A 22,549-nucleotide genomic window follows, 5' to 3' on the forward strand; every position below is an offset into this window, starting at 1 on the left:
TGGATTACAGTTACTGATTCCAATTTTTTCTAACAAATCCAATGCATATTTTGTGTTGTGTCAATTTCATATCTTGTCGCATATGCTCAATTTCCACACCTAAGAAATACTTTAGATTTCCAAGACCCTTCATAGCAAATTGTGCTCCTAGCATTATCTTTAGTTGCTTAATTTTTCCATCATCATTTCCTGTTACAATGATATCATCAACATAGAGAAGCATCATCATCAACTTTTATCCTTTCTTTTTGAGAAATAGAGAGTTATCTGTAACACTTCGAGAATACCTCCTATAAGAAGGGCTTTGCAGAAGCTTTCAAACCAAGCTTGTGGGGCTTATTTGAGACCATATATTATCTTCTTTAATCTACACACAAGATCATACCCTTCACATTCTTCATACCATGGCAGTTGCTCCATGTAGACTTATTCTTGACGATTACCACGCAAAAAAGACATTTTTACATCTAACTGATATAATCTCCAACCACAAAGATCAGTTATTGCTAATGCTAGTTTTACAGTTCCCATCTTCACAATTGAACTAAATGTTTCTTCATAGTCCAACCCATACTTTTGATTAGAACCTTTAGCCACCAATCTTGCTTTGTACTTTTCAATAATGCCATTAGCTTTGTACTTGATCTTATAAACCCACTTATATCCAACAACATTCTTATTTTTTGGTCTAAGTACAAGATCCCAAGTATGATTTGATGAAGAGCAAGCAATTCCTCATTCATGGCCTTAATCTACTTAGGGTTTTTTGTGGCCTCTCTGTAGATATTTGGTTTTGTATGTTTAGTGAATGTAATGATAAATGAATAATGTTCAGGGGAGTGTTCACCATCGAATGCCCAATCTTCTATCGGAAAGAACCTTCGTAGTTGAATGTCTCTAGAGGACCAACGTGGCAGATTATTGTGAGTTGGTGTACTTGAGGTACTTTCTATGGAGGGAGTAACATTACCACTACCACTTGATACTTGGCTAATAGTTGCATCTATCAAGGACTCAAAACTACTTTGCAGCAATGATTGAGATCTAGCTGATAGCGTGTCCCCAGCAGGGGACATAATAAAAGAAGGTTAAGGTTGTGACTCATCCTTCAGAAAAGTTTTCTTTGCTTTCTTGTAGAATCGTCCCTCATCAAAGGTCGCATGACGAGAAACATGTTTCTTTCCGCTAACAGAAAAGTCGTATCGATCTCATTTATGCTCGTCACTGTACCAAACAAACATATATTTTTCTGCCTTTGCAGAGAGTTTCCGTCTTAAGGATTCATCAATCTTAATATAACATATGTAGTTAAAAGCATGCAAAATTGAATAATTAGGAACTTTTGTTGTGACCATTTGATATGGGGACATGTGGTTTGGATTGGCAAACGTTGGTAACTGACTAATAACAAACACAGTTGTATGAAATGCCTCACTCCAAAAATGCATTGATATCCCACTATGAAATATTAAAGACAACCCCAATTCATTGATATATCTGTGTTTTCGCTCTACCACACCATTTTGAGCAGTATATGTGGACAAGAGAACTATTGTTTGATATTATGAGTTTGACATAAGGATTTAAAAACATAAGAAGTAAATTCACCACCATTATCACTACGAAAGAATTTATTTCGCAGTTGATAATGTTTTTCAAAGAATTCTTTGAAGGATTAAAAAACTTGAAGAGCTTGAGATTTGGATTTTAGAAAATATATCCATATAAAGCAGGTGAAATCATCAACAAAACTAATATAATAACGAGAGCCAGAGCGAGAAGTAACATCATATTATCCTCATAAATCAGTACGAATAAGTTCAAAAAAGTGAAAAGTACATTTATTTGTGCTAAAGAAAGGTAATTGGTGATTTTTTCCAAGCTGACAGTCTTTGCAAACAATGTTGTTTGACACTTTATTATATAAAGAGGGCAGAGGGCAATGCCTTGAGTTTATTCAAGTGGTTTACTATAGCGCAGTTGGTGTGAGCCAGCCAATGATGTCATAGTTCTATAGAGACTTTAGGACTACTTGTAGATGCTAGAACAACAACAAACAAAGCATGGACTTCATCACTTTTAAGAAAATAGAGATTTCCTCGACGTTTTTCTTTAGCGAGGAGCTTCCTCAATCGAAGATCCTTAATCAAATGAAAAGCAGATGTAAATAGGAAAGAACAATTAAACTGGTTAATAAATTGAGATACAGAGATGATATTGTTCAGAAATTTAGGAGTAAGAAAAACATTAGGCACTTTTAGGTAACCCATTGACGAAACAATAGAGGCAATATCAATATGTATGATGGGAACTGAGGAACCATCACCCATAATGATACGATATAAACCATTGTAGGGAATAACATCAACAAGCATACATGAATTATCAACTACGTGATTTGTAGCTCCAGTATCTACAATCCAACTTGCCTTAGATGGTGTGGTGCGAGACGTAAACCCGAGAGAATGAGTCAAAGTATTAGGGTTGTCTTGAGAGTTTTGTTGAGAGTCCCTATGATAACACTGAGGAGCGAGATGGTTTGTACGACAACATATTTGACAAGATGCAACACCAGTCATATTCATAGGATTTGTTGGTGGTGCTGGTAGAAGTCCTCACCCTCGACTTGCATAGTGTGGTGGACCGCCTTGTCTACCAGAGGGATTACCACGACCTTGTTCTCTTTCTCTTCCACGACCTTGTCTTTTACCTCGTCCCTTGTGCATTGGAGAGGAGGCATAGAGAACCCGTGCGTGGGTGCAGATGTAGTGGTTGAGTCAATGTTTACCATAGGTGAAAGATTGAACAACAATTCATGCTCAAGTAGGAGCGGGTGGAGATGTGTGTATGACGAGAGAGGTGGTCGAGCCATAATTAAAGTAACAAACAGTTTATGTTCCTCACCAAGCCCACACAAAACATACCGAACTTTTTCTTTGTCATCAACTGGATGTTGTATAATTGCCAACTAATCAAAGAGAGATTTCATCTTATTTAAATAGTCTTGGATAGAATGTGCCCCACGTGTGCAATTTTGAAGCTCGGTTATCAATCGCACCTCAGATTTTATTTTTTTTGACAAATAATCGGACATCAGATTATTGTGCATAGGAATCATGAAGGATAGACCAGAGATCTTTTACAGTGGCAATGTCCGGAACTTATGCGAGAATATCTGGAGATAACGTAGAGTTTATCCATGCTATAAGAAGTTGATCACATGTATATCACTATTCATATGCTGGGTTAGGAGCATAAGGGGCTCTGATATAGAACCATCAATATGTTGGCATCTAGCAATATGAATAATTTGACATTTCCATAGTAGAAAATTGTCATTGGAGAGTTTAATTGTTATAAGTTGTGGAAGAAGATTCGAAGAGTGGAAAAATGAAGCCATGATGTAGAAAGAATGCTAGTTGAGAATTTTCTGAGAGAGAGAGAGAGAGTGAGAAATTGACTTGGAAAGATTGAAAGGAATTGTGATTGATTGGTTGTTGAAAACAATTGAGGAAGAAAGAGAGAAAGAGAATTACCATTTTGTAAAGAGAGGTAGATCAATAAGTGAAGAGAGAGAAAGAAAATTACGGCTTTTGTAGAGACAGGAAGATCATTAGTTGCAAGGGAAGAGTAAAAAGAGAGATGGATCTTTTGAAAAGTATAGAGATGAGTTTATAGAGTAAGAAAGCATAGGTGAGAAGGCAACGTGAGGGACGAGAGCTTGGAGCTTGGTTAAAAGTTGAAAGTGGTATACGAACAAAAACATGGACCCCAAGTAAAGACTAAAGAGAGACGATATTATTTCCTCAGAAGATGGCGGAAGAGGATGCAGATAATAAGGAAGCTATGGCTACAGGTGATACCATATTAACTATTGTGAAACTCTTATCGTATGAATTTTTTTGAAGAAACGGAGCAGGCTGAGCCAATCAGATATTAACTATTGTGAAACTCTTAGGAGATTAATGATTGGTCAAGGGATTTTTTTGGAGAGAGGGAGAGAGATTTTTTTTTTTTTTGAGAGAGAGAGAGACAAGAGAAAAATTGGAACTTGAATTATTTTAGAGATAATGTAACTTACTTGAACTAGAGACTTGCGAAAGCGTTAATGGATAGCTCTGATACCTTAAAGAAATTTATAGGATAATATTCCTATAAAATTCTCCACACGCATAGACATGGATGTAGGTTCTATTTATAATTGTTATATACTCATTTTTTAATGAATCAATCAAATTACAACAAATATATACAGATAAGAAAGATATTACAATATATTATGTTAATCCTGATCATTATCATTCCCTAGATCTATCATTATTTATACCATCAGTTATTAGAATGGACGGTTGATGGCCCCAGCCTGCACCATCGACCATTACATCTCCTAGTATTATATAATATTAAGAAGTTAAATTAACCCAGCATGCTTTCATAGCTCAGTTGGTTAGAGCACCCGTTTAGTAAGCGGGAGGTCTTGAGTTCAAATCTCAATGAAAGCAAATGTTCGGTCCTTGGTTTTTTATATTGAGCATTAAAATGAATGATGCCTTCTTAAAAATCTAAGCATAAAAATGAATCATAAATTTTTTATGAAAGTGCTAACTGTTGACGTTAAAATTTTAGAAAATCATAGAAATGTTAAGAAGTTTTTCTGATATAAAACTCTTTTTATCAAATCATTTCTTAAGAAAATGTTGGAGTCCTTGTTATTGAGCATAAAAATGTGTTAAGTGTTGACGTTAAAATTTTATGAAGTCATTTCTTAAATAAATGTTGAAGTACTTGCTCTTGAGCATAAAAATGAGTGATAAATTTTTATAAAAGCGTTAACTGTTGACGTTAAAATTTTAGAAAATGATTATAAAAATGAATGATAAATTTTTATAAAAGTGTTAACTGTTGACGTTAAAATTTTAGAAAATCTTAGAAAAGTTAAGAAGTTTTTCTGATATAAAACTCTTTTTTATGAAATCATTTCTTAACCAGAATCTATGGCTTTTGAATATCATTTTTAAATACGAAAAAAAAACTCACATAATAGAAGTAAAAGAAAACTAGAAAATTTATGAATTGGTTCTGTAGTGTAATGAAGGTTTAGTTATCTTTTCAAAGAAAAAAAGAGTTAGGCCTCATTTGTAACTGTGAGTAGAACATAATTTCAGTTTTTAGGCAAAAGATATTGGGAGTAGATTGTCCATTTACTACCTCAGGTAAAATCCCACCTAAAATAATGTTAGGACCTCAATTTTAGGGATGTGACCTCTTCAACCTATAGATTAACCTCAATAAAAGAATTTTCTAGTTGTGCATTCTATGCACTTGAAGAATATATATAGGAAAAAGTTTATATAAGGTTGCAACCTTAAAATGTAGAAGTACAGATGCACCTCAAAAATCTATTGAAAAGGTTGTTTTAATGTTGAAAAACCCTCTAATCGATCATCTAGACATCGAGATGTATGAATATGAAAAAAAACATTTTGAGTCCCAGAAATAGTGCATCTTGCAAAACACTATCTAGACCGTCCATTTTCAAGATTTCCATATGTTTATAGATCTACTTGACTTTAACCATTTTTTGAGTTTAAATTTTTCTAATTAGATATGAAAATAGATTTTAAGATAATCCTAAGAATTTTTTATAACAAAATTACATGTTATGATAACAATTGGAGGTGCACCTTAATTGGATTATTTTATATATATATATATATATATATATATATATATCATTGGTTGCAAAATCGTCCGATCTAACCGCTAACCCCCCAGTTAGATCAGAACCAGTCAGTGGCCAGCTCCGGTTTTGTACGGTTAGGGTGATTCGGTATTTAAACAACGAAATTCAAAAAAATGTATATAAATTCTCAAAATAAGGAATTTGATTTGTAATGCCTTTTTAAATATTCTTTACATTATGGTAAAGATTATAATGTGTTAGATCTAAGTGTGCTAGAAACTCAAATTTCAAAAAAAAAATAGAATAATTATCTACTAATTTTTATGTAATTCTCAAAACTTCATATTGAACAAAATCCCCAAAGTAGGACTTTTGAGAAGTAAACTATGCTTCCGAAAGAGCATGGTATACCTGCTCTTAGTTTTATTGTAGGGTCATAAAGGTTATGGAGTTATTTTGTTGATGACCTTGTAGGGCCCTGCCGTGTTTGAGATCGTATCGTAAATCCGGCAGGCAGGGTCCCAACCGGGCCAGTTAGGATATTTTTGTGGCAGGGCTAGGCCCAAAATATTTTTATTTTTATTCCACATTGCTAAAAATTTTCTCTGTAGGGGCTGGATTCGGGCCTTGATATTAGGCCCCTCAAACTAAATTTTGGGCGCAGGTTAACCTACACTTTTTTTGGGCTTGGCTAAGGCTAGGGCCCGTTAATTGCCCTATGATCGAGTAACGGAAGTCCGTCAACAGGGAGTAGACCGAGTTATTCCATGTTTCATTCCCGAATGGGTCGAGGAGAGAAACGGCCATAACTCCAAAACTTCATCTATACAAACGGTGCTTTATGAATTGTTGATAAAACGAAGGGTTCGGTTTCTACATGGTTGTAATCTTAAACAAGGCTCACCTCCAAATTTTATCATAACATGTAATTTTGGTCTAAAATGTTTTTAGGATTATTTAAAAATCTATTTTCATATCTAATTATAAAATTTTAAATTCAAAAAATTGTTATAATCAAGTAGATCTATAAATATATGAAAATCTTGAAAGTAGATGGTCTAGATAATGTGTTTCAAGACATAATATTTTTAGGACTCAAAATCTTTTTTTTTTTTATATATTCATACATCTCAATGTCGAGATGATCAATTAGAGGGTTTCTCAACATTCAAACAACATTTTTCGATGGATTTTTGAGATGCATCTGTAATTCTACATTTTAAAATTACAACCTTGTATAAAGTTTTTTCTAAACGAAAACAAAAAAATAGAGAAACTTGAAAACATAGTGTTGTGATGCTTTTACTCCATCCTATTTGACATTTCAAGAATGTGACAATTGGTCCAATCAAATAATCTCAAAAAAGTTGCAAACCACTAATTTGGAACTTAAAAGCCACTAATTTGGAACTTAGAGCTTGTTTTTTAGTCATATCTTAATCTAAGTTGAAAGATTTCCTCCTCCCTAGGGAGGATACTATTCGTCGGGCTAGATCTCAAATTTTGGGGGCATAATCTTTACAACACAATAATCTTGGCAAAACTTTTATCCGAAATAAACTCTTTATGTACTAGAAAAAACTTAAGATTGAATAGAGACCGTCCAATTTTTGAACGGCTACGTCTAAGTGTCACAAAAACTCAAATATTTTATTTTAAAAATAATCAGTAATTATTATGTGCTTCCCGAATTTTTAGACCTGAAAAGATTCTTCTAATGGTATTTTATTTTATTTTAAAAATAATCAGTAATTATTATGTGCTTCCCGAATTTTTAGACCTAAAAAGATTCTCCTAATGGTATTTTGAGTGAGGGAGGAGATGCGCAATATCCTCCCATAGCATATGCACTCTAAAGTGAAACCGGAACCACTATCAATTTGACTAATTAGAGCAGATTTGATTTAAAGAAAACGAAGTTTTCCAATTGGGGTTAGTGTAGGAAAAATCGAAAGTTTTCAAAAAGGATGGAAAAATATAAAAATGATTATAAATGGCCAAAACAATTTTCAATCTTTGCCAAAATGATAAAATATTTTTAAAAAATACATTACAAACAAAATCCCTTAGTTTTGGGATTTTATATAAATTTTTTAACTTTTTTTTTTAAAAAAAATACACAACCCGTTCGCAAAAATCAGCCGTAACCGGAACCAGCCAGATCTAACAGGGCAGTTAGAATTTGAACCGCTCGATATTTCCTACTCTCATTGAGGTTTAACCTTGATAAACCTAAAATTTAGGGTCAAAATTACTAGGTTGGACATTTTGCTACTTTTGTGGATAGAATCAAGTCTTGTGAATAAATGAACTTGTAAAATGCTATGGGGTGGCTTGTACCTATCAATTAGATAAGTTCCTGGTTTTGTCAAAGTTATACATTAGATTTTACTTTTCTGTTGACTATCACTCAATTACTTCTTAATAAATAAGAAGTGAAAGAGCTATCCTAGAAGCTACTCAAAAACCTCAAATTTTTCACACACACTCTAGTATTTAGCAATTCTAAACTACCTAAAGCCGGTTTAAATAAACTACCTGATTCACTAATTTTAAACTAGGTCTGAAATGATTAACTATAATGGGGTTGTACACAATGTGTGCTATAATTCATACAAAAAGGTCACAAACACCTCAACCAGTTAGTAACAAAATTGGACAGCTGGAACGTGTTATTTATCCATAGAAAATCTACAGAAAAATATCTCGAAATTTGAGCACAATTAATGGTAAACCTTGTACGGCAGAATTTTACATCTAATGGCTATGGGTGATTGTAACATTTTTTTTCAAAAACAAATTATCTAATTTTATATTTTTCGAGATGTAATTTAACTAGTTCATATAAATGTGTATTTATACATAAGACAAATAAACATGCAGGACAATAGGAGAGTGAAAACTAAAATATAAGGGCAAGCTTTCTATGTTTTTTCTACCGCATAAAACTTCTATACTTCCCCCTATCCAACCATCCATTTTGAATGGATGGATGAGATGACCCTAATCACAATGTCACGTCTCTACATTATTTTATTTTTAATTTTTTTTCCACAAACTATTTTGCCTCTAAATTTTAGATGTCTGCTCCCCTCTTAATCTCACATTGGAAAAATACAAAAAAAAAAAAAAAAATATCAATAAAATAAAATAACTAAAATACCCCTAAAAATTTTAAGGGGTATTTTAATCATTATATTTTATCGATAAAAATCTTTTTAAATATACTTTCTTAAGATACGCTCTATTGAGATGATGGCATGTACCAAAATTCATATTCATATAATTTGTAGAAGAAAAACTAAAAATAAAATACTTTGAGACGTCGGATTTAGTTCAAATGGTCAGTGGCTCATTTGATCTATATTGGACGGCTGGATGGGGGGAAGTATATATCTTCTATGTAGTAGAAGAAGTATAGAAACCTTTCCCAAATCATAATGTTGTAGTGCCACAAAAAAAACATATACAAGCACAGGCTCAAATATTTATTCTTATGCTAAATTAATTCCAATTTAGAAGTTCCACTCCTCTATAGACTACTCAAATGCTAAGTCCAAAGCCCCCAAACCTCACATCCTTTTCATACAATGCAAAAAAAATCCTCATGTAAACATATTTTGGAGTTGACTTCCAAGAGTGAGAGAAACACTAACAAATTTCCATACAGATCTCTTTCCTATGAAAAGTTCAAAGTCTATGGTGGATTATTGAAGAAATATTGAGGAACATGTCAACACTAGATGGGACTAACTCTTGGATGCTAATGTGATGAAAACAATCAAATTAAGAGTTTTAAAGGAAGACCAATCCTTTTTAATTATCCTTGTATCTATCAAAAAAAATATATATATATATATAAACAACATAATTAACTAGTCTTTTATTGAGTATATAAAGCATGGGTTTTAAAATTGATGGGTGAAAATATATCTTATTAGGGCTCGATATCTTGTCCCTTTGCACTTCATCAAGATATTATCTTGGGGTATATTTACCTAGAACTACCTTTGAACAATCAAAGTTGTGGAAAAATAAAACCACAAATCAATAAAAATTTATTTATTTATTTGATATTCAAGTCATCAAATAATAGAGGGGCCACTCCATTGACTTTTACAATGCAATTGGATTGGAAGATTCAAGGCAATTATTGTTTGCAAGAAGAGCCATTTCTATATGTTTACATTATTAGGTCCATGATTAAGCCCCATAGTTTTTTTTTTCTTTTCCCATATGAAGATTTCATAGGGCTCTAGCCATGGGTAGACTCAAGGCAAGGCATAGATAGGTTACCAACATTACTTTTCAATTTCCCCAACAAAATAAAGAAACAACCAAAGAGCGCGTATACTATGCGCCCTCGGGAGCATAGTTCACTTCAACTCCCTCAGTCAGAAAGCCTACTTGTGAGGACTTTTTCAATTTAAAATTTTCGGAAGCACTAAAGAATTACTAGATCATTATTCTAAAAAAAAGAAGTGAAATTTTGGTTTTTTTACACTTAAATCCTACCATCTAAAAATTAAATAGTCTCTATTTAAGATCGAGACATTATTTTTTCATGTGCAAAGAGGGCACAATTAGAGATTTTTTTATCGAGGTTAATATATAGGTTTGAAGAGGTTACATCCAAAAAATTTAGGGTCCCAAAACTAATTCTAAGTGGAATTTTCCCCGACAGAGTAAATCGATATTCTACTCCCAGCCGATATTCTACTCCCGGCGGAGTAGAATATCCTTAGGCACAAATGGAACATCGAAATGCAGCTCAAAAAACCTTTGTATCCTTTAAAAATCACCCGCTTTTAGTTTTGAGAAAAGTTTATATAGAGTTGAGGCTCTAAACAATCAAATTTGAGTGTATCTCAAAAATTTCACTAGAATAGGTTGTTTTGATGCTCAAATATCCTCAAATTGATATCTCGACATCAAGATCCATGGACATGAGAGAAAATGGATTTCAAGTTTTGGAAATAGTGTATTTTGTAATGCATTTTTGGACAGGCAATTTTCAAGATTTTCAAGTTTTCATAGATCTATCAATCTACACTATTTTTTAAGCTTAAAGATAAAAATATATTTTAAGGTTATCAAAAATAATTTCAGTATTGAAACTACATTTCTGGATAGCATTGAAAGGTAGGCTCTAATTACCGCACCCTTTAGTTTTTTACTGTAATGAAACTTGGTTATTGGCGTATATGGTGGTCCGATGGACGAAATTGTAGACTTTATTCCCCCGGAACACTTGTTATGACCTGCGTATTGTTTGCTTCACATTGGATGAATTAGACAGATATATTTCCGAGCTATTACAACCCGAATGGACCATCCGTAATCGGTCTTGGAGGATTAGTTGATCTGGATCAAGGTTTTTAAACTCGGACGGGTCACTCACTTATCTGAGTTGAACGTTTTTTAAACTCGGACGGTTCACTCACTGGTCTGAGTTGAACGTTTTTAAAGTCGGACGAGTCACTCACTGATCTGAGTTGAACTAGAGAATCGTCGGGTCCAGCTCATACTGGTCACCCACTGATCCAAGTTGAACCGTTAATCCTTGAGTCAGCTCAACTAACTAGACTTTTAACCTAAAAAAAGAGGAAAAGATAGCAGAAAAAGGGTAAAAATAAAAATATAAAATCGAAAAATTACTTATATAATAAGATGTATAAATCAAATAAAAAATAAAAAAAATTAAGATCAAAAAATATATTGGGAAGAAAATGGCATACAAGAATTGCCCCCCAAAAAAAAAAAACACCTTTGAGATTTTTTGGTTTGATTCAAAAATCTTTGCTAGGGCTGTTGTATAGCAATGTGTTCGAAACATTTTCAAACCAAATATGCATGAATTCAGTGAAAAATAAAGGAGAAATCAAATACTTTCAATTTTTGGTTTAAAACGTTAAAATTTGGAATCTCGATTTCTTCCATTGCTTTGTTATCCAGCAAATTGTTCTCTTAGAGGGCAATACCAATATTTTCAGTTAAATAGTACATAATTTGGTTGACAAATGAGACAGAGAGACCACAAAAAAGATGGATTGGTTTTACCTTCTTCTCAAGTGAAAAGCGGTGCCCGTTGAGTCGGGCGTGAGGAGTTTTGAGTCGACTCGGGAGATTCTTAGAATACTAATCTAGATCTTTTTTTGAGCTCTGAAATCATTTTTTATCTTAAAAAATTAATCTTGGAAGAATAAGAACGATTTTGAGAATTCTAGGATAAAAAAAATACAAAAAAAAAAGAAGAAGTGTTTGGTCAGGGAACAAAATTGTACACTCCGGTCCCTAGGGATCACCATGTCTTTCGTCATGCGGAAGAAATTAGGAAAGTTCAGCCTACAATTTCTTATGTAGTTTCTTTTTTTTGGTAGTTATTTATAATGTAGTTTAAAAAATCACTGCACACGGCATGTTTCGTATGATTCGTTTTTGGGAAATTTTCAGAAATTCAACCTCAGCAGGCCAAGCCAAAATTTTTGTCAAAGAATAGACATTTTCGATTGCCCATTTGATGGAAATGGCATCTGGAATTTCGTACGCTCAAAATAATTTTATTTTCAGAATTATTGTTGAGGTGAATCTAAGATAATTCGATAGTTTTCAAGCTAAAAAAATTAGATGAAGTTTTTATAAGGCCTAGGCTTTATGAACCTCAAATCCTCATCCAGAAAGCACTTTTGGTAATGATGATCTCAATTATGGCTCTAAAATCAATTTTTAATATCGACAATAAAATTTGAAACTAAAAAAATGGTGCAAATCTTATGGATATGTGAACACTTATTTTTTTAAAAAAATAGATGGTCTAGATAATTTATTTTAATATACATTACTTTTAGAGCTTGAAATCCTAATTTGTTTCCACAACCATAATGTTTAAGCTAAGATCATGGATGTAAAGGTTTTCCAATACTTGAATTCCAATTTTCAATGAGTTACGAGGCGAGGCTTTGTTAATTTTGATAGGGCTGCAACCCTATCAAACTATTTTCAATCAAACTATTTTCCAAAAAAATACTGTGATTACGACGATATTAAAATAACAATAATAAAAATAATAAATAAATAAATCTATAACTATGTGCTTGGGGTGGTGGGAAACATGTGGGCCTGGTGGTCCTGCGGTACCATCATATGAGTGCCGTCTACATTTTTCTGGGAAATTAAATTAAAATTTTCTTTTTATTCCCTAGACAAAATTTAAACCAAAACCTGAAATGCACTTTATTTCAAGACTACCCTTGCTTCCAAAAATACCAAATGTGCCCTATATATTTAAGGAGGGAATAATGCTTGTGAGACATTAATGCTTGTCTACTTGTCTTGTAAAGAATATTCTCCTACATGTCCAGCCATAGGGAACCTAAGCCATTGAAGAATGTCATTGATGTGTTACTATGCAACCCTAAGTCCCATATATAGATACCAAAGGGAACAAATGCTAGGGCGGCTACTTAGGGTTACTAATTTTAATAAGAGAACCTTCCACTTGAACCCTAGATGTCAAACCGGTGGCCCAACGGGTCCAAGATTACTCCTTGTGCCTGTTCCAAAGGCCTAAGCATATGGCTTGATCAAGTGGTTTGATCGGTAGCTAACTAGTTTTAGGGCATAGTGCCCATCACTGTTAACCAAAAGTTCAAACTCTTCCATTTAGGGTTCATTTTGATATGGAAGCACAACACTGGAAATTGAACAAGTCGTACATTATTATTTTTCTACTTCTTTTCCATATTTCAATAGCCAAGAAAAGAATTCTAGACATTATGTCGTGGCACTTTGTAACCCTGACCACTAGGCCACCACCTAGGCCTAGTGGTCATTGCCCTAGTACATCTTTGGTTTTAAAGAATATACTGGTAGCTCCTCAACCATCTGATTGCAATGATGATTGGGAAGCATTCTTTTAGACTAACACTATTAGAAAATATAAAAGGGAAAGCTTTTTATACTCCCCCTACAACATAGAAGTTCTATCATCTCCCTACCATCCATCCATCCATTTTTTATCAAGAGAGCCACGTATCGTTTGATCTTAGATCTGATATCTTAAAGTATTTTATTTTTAGCTTTTTTAATACAACTATTCTGAATATGAAATTTGGTATGTACCATCTTCTCATTGGGGTGCACCTATAAAAAATAATAACAATAATTTTTTGATAAAAATAATGACCAAAATACCCCTTGAATCTTTCAAGGGTATTTTGGCCATTTAATTTTATTGAAAATATTTTTTTATATTTTTTGTTAGTGCGAGTTTAATAGAGGAATGAACGTCCAAAATTTGGTATCAAAATAGTTTATAGAAAAAATTAAAAATAAAATAATGTAGAGACGTGACATTGTGATTGGGACAATCGTAGCCCTCCAATAAAAATAGACGGTTAAACAAGGGGGAGGATAGAACTTCAATGTTGTCGGAAGAACATAAAAATCTTTTTCGATATAAAATAATCGGTTTTTGAATAGTGACTTTTAGTTTCGGATTTGGATTTTCAAAATTCTAGTTCCATTTTAGAGGACGCTGAAATCTAATATCATGAAAAGCATACTGATAAGTCCATCCGATCCCTTAGATGGCCAACTTGAGGTTGGCCAATCTGATGAAAAACGAGGTTAGATTAAAACGTGGCCAAAACAATATTTAAGTGATTTGATAGCCCCGTTTTGATTGGTTGGATCAACAATACATGATAGGTCAACTTTTCTTTGTAATATATTTTATATTTTTAAATTATTGTTCGTATTTTTTCTTTATTTCTTAAAAATGCAGTCCAATAGCTTCAACCCGCGATCATATTGGTTTTGACTGGACCAAGCCCTGGGCTGTTAAGTAACCAGTCCGGTTACAATAACACTAATTAAAATTCGAATTTAAAATTTCAAGCTCTAATGTCTTGCTAGCTCCATGCTTCAAAATTAGAGAGTCTAAATGTTGCCAAAATCCCTCAAAATTCAAAACCATGCCCTAAACCAACATTGGATGCCCACAGATAGCACCAACATGAAACAATCGGCATTAAGAACAATCTTTATGGTTTGCTAGGTTGGCCAATGTATTTCAATTTCAATAAGCCCTAAGGAGATGGTCCAAGCCCAATAGGATTTCTTTTTTCCTCATTTTATTTATACTAATAGCAAGTGGGAATCAATAACTTCCCCTAAACAATTAAGGGGTTTTTCTTATTCCCCATATACATCCTTAAAATATTGTTTTCAATGGAACCAATAATAGTGGAATCTTTAGATGGGTGGAAACTTCAAGGAAGTAAAGGACAAGCAAGGCAAGGTTCATATGGGACTTCACTAAGCCTTGACTAATCCAAACAGATCTTGGGATCACTTATTATATCTACTTAAAAAACCCAAGTCTATTTATGTCAAACTGTTATGTAAATATAAAACCCTAGTCTCTCATTTTATAACCTTAGAAAACCCTATGCCTTTTTTGTCCCCTCCTATACAAAATTGCCATGACCCAATCCACTCATATTTAAAAGCTGTTTGGTCACTTTTAACATCCAAATCCAAGTCAGGCAACCTCTTCTTTGATTTGATTTGATTTGCTCAAGCCAACCATAGTTATATGACTGGACTGAATTTTCTCTAATCAAGGTATAAAAAATTTGCAAATTTACTAAGGGTGTGGTTTGTACAAGGCTGAGGCCCTAAACAATCAAAGTAAGATGCACTTTTGAATAGTGTCGAACAATGTCGTTTCAGTACCAAATCTTGTTGATGGCTTGAAAATTTGTTTTCATCTCTAATTATAAAATTTAAAAGCCTCTAAATAAGTGTATATCAAACAGATCTATGAACACTTTAAAATCTTAAAAATTAACGGTCTAGATAATATATTACAAGATGCACTATTTTCAAAATTTGAAGTTCTTTTTTTTTGTTACGTCTATTATCTCAAGTTTGAGATGATCAGATTTGATGGGTTTTCAACACCGAAACAATTTCTTCTAGTGAATTTTTGAGGTGCGCCTTATTTTGATGGCTTAGGGCCTCAACCTTATATAAACTTTTTCTATTTACTAAACCGTAGGTAAGTTTGGGAGTTCTTGCAAGTGAAATTCTTTAGAGTAAAACCTTATTTATTATTATTATTATTGACTTATCTCAGTGATGTAATCTTGAAATGGTATACAAATTTTAGAATGATGTGACATTAATCAAAATTTTGGAAGCAACGCGTTTTTTTGTGTATTCACACATTGACTTGTTTTTCTTTGAAGGATTTTTATGTTGTTTCGAGGAATACCTTTTGACAAGTTCGATGAGAATTTTTTTTTTTTTTTTTAAGGTAATTAGTTCCATTAGACTTTTATCATATATTTGCATAATTTGGCTTTTTGAAACCACAATATCATTTGTAACACACTTCAACCCATCCAATTTAACATAAATGATTGTGACCTCTTTATAACTACGGTAAATGGTCTCACAACATACAATCCTTTTATTTTATCAGGCAAAATTTATTTACATTTGTGCATCACTGTAGAAAATTGTTACTGTGGTAGAAGAGACTCCTAACACATCAGTACAGCAGAAACCCTCCCTGGCCAGACTATATGATATGAAGTAATTTGATAAATTTTTCTAAAGAAAGTATTATGCAATAAAAAAACAAAAAATCTAAATGCCCTTATTATTATTATTTTATTTTTATTTTATTTTTTTATTTTTTTTTTTCGAGACGTAAGTCAGTAGAGGAGAAGGCCCCCTACCAAATAATAAATATTTATTTCGAAGAGACAAAACTAAATTAATAGTGCTCATTGCTTCATAGAACATGGCATCAACCAAAGACAAGGGAATGTTCAACTTTCATGCATGTGCATGCATCATTAAGAGAAACCCAACAAAGGAATCCGACATTATGGGTGTGCATATAAAAAAAATATCTACTATTAAACAAAAGACACTAAGGAGCCCCAATAAAATAACCACAGATAAGGGGATATCTTCCCTGTTGAATTACCGAAAAAAAAAAAAAGTCTTCCCCATTGAATTACCCAAAAAAAAATAAACTCATTGCTTTTTTGGGATGGGGAATGAAATTAAAGACGTGTTTTGGTAATTTAATTATCAATGGTATTTGGGGAGTATTGGCAATGCAGGGCCTAGAGGTATAGAAGGTATTAAGAAACAAAATAGAAATGTTTTAAAACCCGGATGGTGGATTGTTCACCCATAAATTTGATATAGATTGTTGGATTTATATCAAATTGTTGGATCGGTGATCTAGATTAGATATGACTCGGTCAGAATCGATAATCTAGAAAACCATTAAAAAAATATAATACAATAGAAATTAAAATAAAAATTTATGAGATGAAGATTTAGATGATACTTAAGAAAACATTAGATAAATTTTTTTTAAAAAAATAAATAAATATATAAATATGGAGGAGAACCAAACCAGAATCCATATCATCTTGAAACCGATTTAATCTCGATTGATCCCTTTTCAAATTCAAGTGCCATATCATTTTTTGGGACCTAACCCGACCCGACCTGCTGCCACCCCAAAAGAGGTAGAGAGAGAATACTTTGTCCATGAAGGAATCGCTTACATAATCTGGGGAGAGAGAAAGAGAGAGAGAGGATACTTCGGCCATGAAAGAATGGGTTACATAATGTGGTGATGAAAGCAACGTGTTTCCGTCACTTTGAACCGGCCTCATTTCATGCACGTCTCGTGCGTGGTAAAGGCCCCACCATGTCTCCAATCAAATCCTCTTCCATCAACAAAATCACCTTTCCAGTTTTCCCACTTCAACTTCAAATCACTTTAGAGAGAGAAACACTCATATGATGCGTTCAAAGGAAGAGACTGGTGATTTTACAGATAAGGGATTCGCTCGGAATTGTGCCGTACAAATCGGGGCAAAAAACACTGTGGTCCGTTTTGGAAATCATTCATCGTATTCTGATTATATATATATATAAAAAAAAAGCCGAGTTTATAAGAAAATCAACGGTTATGCTGAGTAAGATGGTGATTTTTTATAGTAAAACGGCGATTCGGATCACTGATTCACCAATCAAGACCAATTCCAATTTTTGGGCGATTTATTGTTTTTTCACTTGTTTTTTTACTGATTCATTATTTTTTCCTTATAATAAATGAAGATCCGAAAGCGCCGATTCACCGATCTTGACTGGTTTTTAGAGTACCTAATCCGTATCACTCGTCTGTTTTTTACATCATTGGTAGAGAGTCAGTTTTTATATGCTATATAGATAGTGGTGAAATGCTTAAACTAAAAGGTACCGTTTGTATAGAGCTGAGGCTCTAAGCAATCAAAATAAAGCCCATTTTCAAATAGTATTGAGAAATATGGTTTTTATACGAAAATCTTTGTGATAGCCTTAAAATATATGTATATATTTAATTATAAAATTCAAAGCTTAAAAAATAGTGCAGATCAAACACATCTATGACAACTTGAAAATCTTGAAAATTGACAATACAAAAATACATTACAAGATGTACTAATTTCAAAACTTGAAATTTAATTTTTTCTCTCTATACATCTTGATGTCAAGATGATAAATTTGAAGACACTTGAACATCAAAACAACCTCTTATAGTGAAAATTTTGAGATACTCTCTAACTTGATTGTTTAGAGAGAAGAAGGGGCACATATCCTTATTTAATCTTGTGTTTTTGTTTCAAGAGAGAGAGAGATTAATTTGTTTTCTGACCTCTCCCAAATGAAATTTGGAGTAACACAAACGCAAATGATACCAATAATCAGACCATTAATCTTCAGATATTCTTCTAATTGTAATATTATAACCTTAATATTCTTATTTATTGCCTCATAATCCCAAGAATGACATGGACAAGAAGCTGGAGTCCATTTTGTAGTGAAAGAAAACCCAGGATTTACAAGAGAGAGAAAACCAACAAACAAAAAAACACAAAAGTGGGGGACTACACATTTATCATGAATATTTCAAACTCTGATACGTAAACCCCTGCTGAGAACCAAAAGAATGAGGAACACTTCCAACCTCCAATGGCTTCTTCTCATGGGCCAGAAGCCCATTAATGAAATCATAATCCATTAAAAGGCTTTCTTCAATTGCACCGTTAGTTGCACCGTCAAGTGCCCAATAAATGTAGTCGCTCTCCTGTGAGTAAGATGCCGTGGAAACCTCGTACTCCGTTAAATGTGACGGTGCAAATGACATGGTTTCAGTGACCAGTCTCTGAGGGTCTACATTGTAGGCGTAGTTGGGGATTTCAGTGGGTGAAATGGAGGTGGGTTTTTCTAGAGAGAGAGAGTCTGTGTAGTGAGAGAAAGTGGTGTCTTTTTTCAGAGGGATTTTAGAGTGAGAAGAAGAGGAGGAGCATGAAGATGGGGAACTGAGGGTGGTGGTTTTGGAGGTTTGAGGGGTGGTGGGTTTTGATCCAAAGAGCTTCTTCTTGAGCTTTGTGTTCCAGTAATTCTTCACATCATTGTCAGTTCTACCAGGCAATTGGGATGCAATTACAGACCACCTAGAGGGAAAGAGAGAGTTGATTACTTAATCGTATAGGATCAACCATTCATATGGAAAATGCAGTATAGAAATCCAAGAGAATAAACAATACAGACAGAGAGATAAACTAAATGAACAATGATTCACAGGAAAAAAGTAGCACAGAAACCCAAAAGAAAAAAAATGGAGAGACCCCATTAGAGAGAGAGATTCAAAAGAAAAGGAACCATAGAAATCATTAAGAAAAATAACACCAAAAGACCACTGGAGAGAAAGCAATCCATCCCAAAAAGAAATCATCTCAGAGGAACACAAATAAATAAATAAAAGCTACTAAAACTGTAGAATGAGATAGAAATTCACCAAAGAAATCCCCTTAACAAAAAAAAAAGGAACACAACACCAGAATATAAAAGAAAAAGAAAGAGAAAAAAAAAAAATTATCTCCAAAGTTGAAACATTTAGGAATAGAGAAAGAAACCATAACAAATAAAACTCATTAGAAAGTTCTAAAAACCACAATTTAGGACAATCCCTGAAACAGTGAATTGTGTTAATGTATTGACATGCATTGAGAAATGGGAGAATTTCTACCTGCTACCAATGGTCTTATAAAGAGAAATGATAATGTTGTCTTCTTCTTCAGTGAAGCCGCCATGTTTGATATCAGGCCTTAAATAATTGAGCCATCTGAGCCTGCAACTTTTGCCACACCGTTTAAGCCCTGAAAAAGATTGAGTTTTCGTGAATTGGGTCTCTCAATGTATTATGAACAGAGAGAAAATGAAAATTGAAAGAGGGAAGGAAATGGAAAATTGACCCTTTAGAGAATTAGAAACCGAGATTACTAACTCATCAGAAAATTTGGGTTTCAGGAAAAATGACAAAACATTTAGAGAGACAAAGTCAAACATGGAGAAATAGAAATGACTGTTTGGAATATGGGGTTTCTGCAATAAATGGTAGAGAGAGAGAGATGCAAGAAGCTTGAGGGGCAAGAAATTGGAAGGAAAGTGGGTTTGGGCAATTGGGTTTTTTTCCCTACTTTCTAAATTTTGTTAGAAAAAAAAACAGAGAGAGAGTTAGAGAGAGAGAGAGAGAGACCTGCTTTTTGTGGTAGAGCGATCCAGTTCCCACCAGTGCCATAGCGCTGAACATAGTTCCTGAGAGCGTTGTCTTCTTCAGGGGACCAAGGCCCCCTTTTCACGTTGGCTTTGTCACAGCAAGGAGCTCTCCCCATGCTTACTAGTTTCTTTCTCCTCAAAAGCACTTTCTCTCTCTAAAAAACTAGCTCACACCCCACCTTCCTCTCTCTCTCTAGAACCGCACTGTCTCTGTTCTCTCTCTCTCTAAAATATCACACACACTGTCCCCTTCTCTCTCTAGTTTCTCTCTCTACATGGAGTTGTAATTATTAGTGCACCACCGAAATCCTGGGTAGCACCACACATACTCCTTTTAAAGACCCCCGGCAACCAAGCCTGTCGAGAAAAGTCTTGGTTTTCAGGTTGTCCAGTTCTTTGTTTTGTTTCTTAAGAGAGAGAAACTAAATGACTTTGTTTTTCACTTTAATATCGGAAATACCCTTCGTTATTATTTTTTTGTTTAAGCAGCCAACCAAATGTTTGTAGTCAAACTTGATCCATTGGGTAGTAAATTAGTTAATATTTGATATTATCTGAGCCTATGCTCGACTTAATAAATAATAACAAATATTCTTTTGAATGGTAATAAACAAATGAAATTTTTACCAATTCAAAAAGTCTTAAAAAGAAAAACAGAATTAGTACTACTCTCACTCTCTCTTTCCCATAAAATTCTCATGAAAAATTGTCTGACTCGGAGATCGCCCATTTCGAACAGGAACCGGTGCAATACCAGTCCATGTTGGACTAGCTTGGTACCTTGTGATGCCAATTAATTTTATCTAGAATAGACTGCTTTATCTTAAAGACTCTAGATAATATTATTTTAGCTATTTAGTATGATATTATAAATAATTTTATCGAATTATTAAATCTTTTTTTGGAAATTTACAATAATTTCTAGATATTTCTGGCTAAATTCATGTGATCTTTGACAAATTAATTTGAATAAAATAAAAACTACTTTACAAAGAGATAAATCTATGTGTAAAATTGTCTATATGTTTATCTCATATCAATTTATATCAGACACTACAAAACAACATATAGTTAATTACTATGAGTGATGTTATTGAAATAGTGAATTATCACTTCAAAACATGCCCTTCCATTATTTCACCTAAATTTCCCTAGTGGAATTGCATATGAAATGTCAAGTTCAATGAGCCAAGAAGAGTTGTTTGAAAAATTGGGGACACTCTCTCCCACCAAAAGTAAATTTTCAATGATATAATCACAATAATGGAGAGCTCTAGGGAAAATTCAAAAATGTCTATCGAGTCAAATACTTAGCCATATAAACCTAAAAATTAGGTTTGACTCCTATGAAAATTTGTTCACACCTCACAACTCTACAACTTAAAAAACACATATCTAAAATCTTACCATTATCCATATCGTTGACAAGTTTTTACCTTTTTTTAAGATTTCATATATTTGTAGCCTTGCATTATTTACTCTAGGGATTTTAAAATGTATGTGGTTTGCCCTAAACAACCAAAGTGCGCACCTTCCAATAGTATCAAAATATATTGTTTTAATATTATAAGTATTTATGATGACCGAAAAATTTATTTTCATATTTAATTATAAAATTAAAGATTTAAAAATAAAGTAGTTTGAGCAGATCTACGAATATTTGAAACCTTAAGAAATTGACGATCTATATAACACATTACAAGATGTATTGTTTTTTAGACTTGAGATTTATTTTTTCTTATGTACATACATCTTGAGCTCGAGATGACGGCATTAAGAGTTTCCAACATTGAAACAACCCATTCTCATGAATTTTTGAGGTACGCTCATTGCCTAGGGCCTCGTGCTTATATAAACTTTTTCCTGTTAGAATTGTAAATTTCATGTGGACTACTTCTTTGTCTAACCGTTTGACATATTCTTTGTCCACTAGAATCTGGCGAGCTTTCCCAAACTTTTAACCAATTTAAAAAACCTAAAATTAGGAACTCCTGTATTTTTATTTTGATAAAGTTTCCAAGTTATTTATAAAAACTTTGCCAGTTGCATGCGTAAGGTAGTGACTTAAAAAGAGTTAAAGAGTTTCATAGCCAATGCCTTTCTTTCAAGTGCTTCAAATTGTAGATTACTTGAAAGTACGTGTGTGCGAGGGTGTGTATAGTACTTAAAGTGTTGGCACGAATCAAATCTTATATTCATATAGTATGTAGAATAAAAACTAAAAAT

At 33.3% G+C, this 22,549-nt stretch overlaps 1 protein-coding gene and 1 non-coding gene across 2 annotated transcripts; one reads left to right on the plus strand and one right to left on the minus strand.

Annotated features, from left to right (window-relative positions):
• The first annotated feature begins 4,428 nt into the window (after positions 1-4,428).
• On the plus strand, positions 4,429-4,502 carry TRNAT-AGU (transfer RNA threonine (anticodon AGU)). The gene has a single exon. It is a non-coding gene; the product is annotated as a tRNA-Thr (tRNA).
• A 13,994-nt stretch (positions 4,503-18,496) lies between these two features.
• On the minus strand, positions 18,497-20,624 carry LOC18443530 (transcription factor RAX1). The gene is made up of 3 exons (XM_006853716.4): positions 20,304-20,624; positions 19,794-19,923; positions 18,497-19,218 (listed from the first exon to the last, which is right to left on the minus strand). The coding sequence occupies exons 1-3, from the start codon at positions 20,437-20,439 to the stop codon at positions 18,660-18,662; spliced, it is 825 nt and encodes a 274-aa protein (XP_006853778.1). The 5' UTR covers positions 20,440-20,624; the 3' UTR covers positions 18,497-18,659.
• Between the last annotated feature and the right edge of the window lie 1,925 nt (positions 20,625-22,549).

This window comes from Amborella trichopoda, chromosome 5 (genome assembly GCF_054954075.1).
Source record: "Amborella trichopoda isolate Santa Cruz 75 chromosome 5, AtrichopodaSantaCruz75HAP2 v2.0, whole genome shotgun sequence".
Classification (NCBI taxonomy): Eukaryota; Viridiplantae; Streptophyta; class Magnoliopsida; order Amborellales; family Amborellaceae; genus Amborella; species Amborella trichopoda.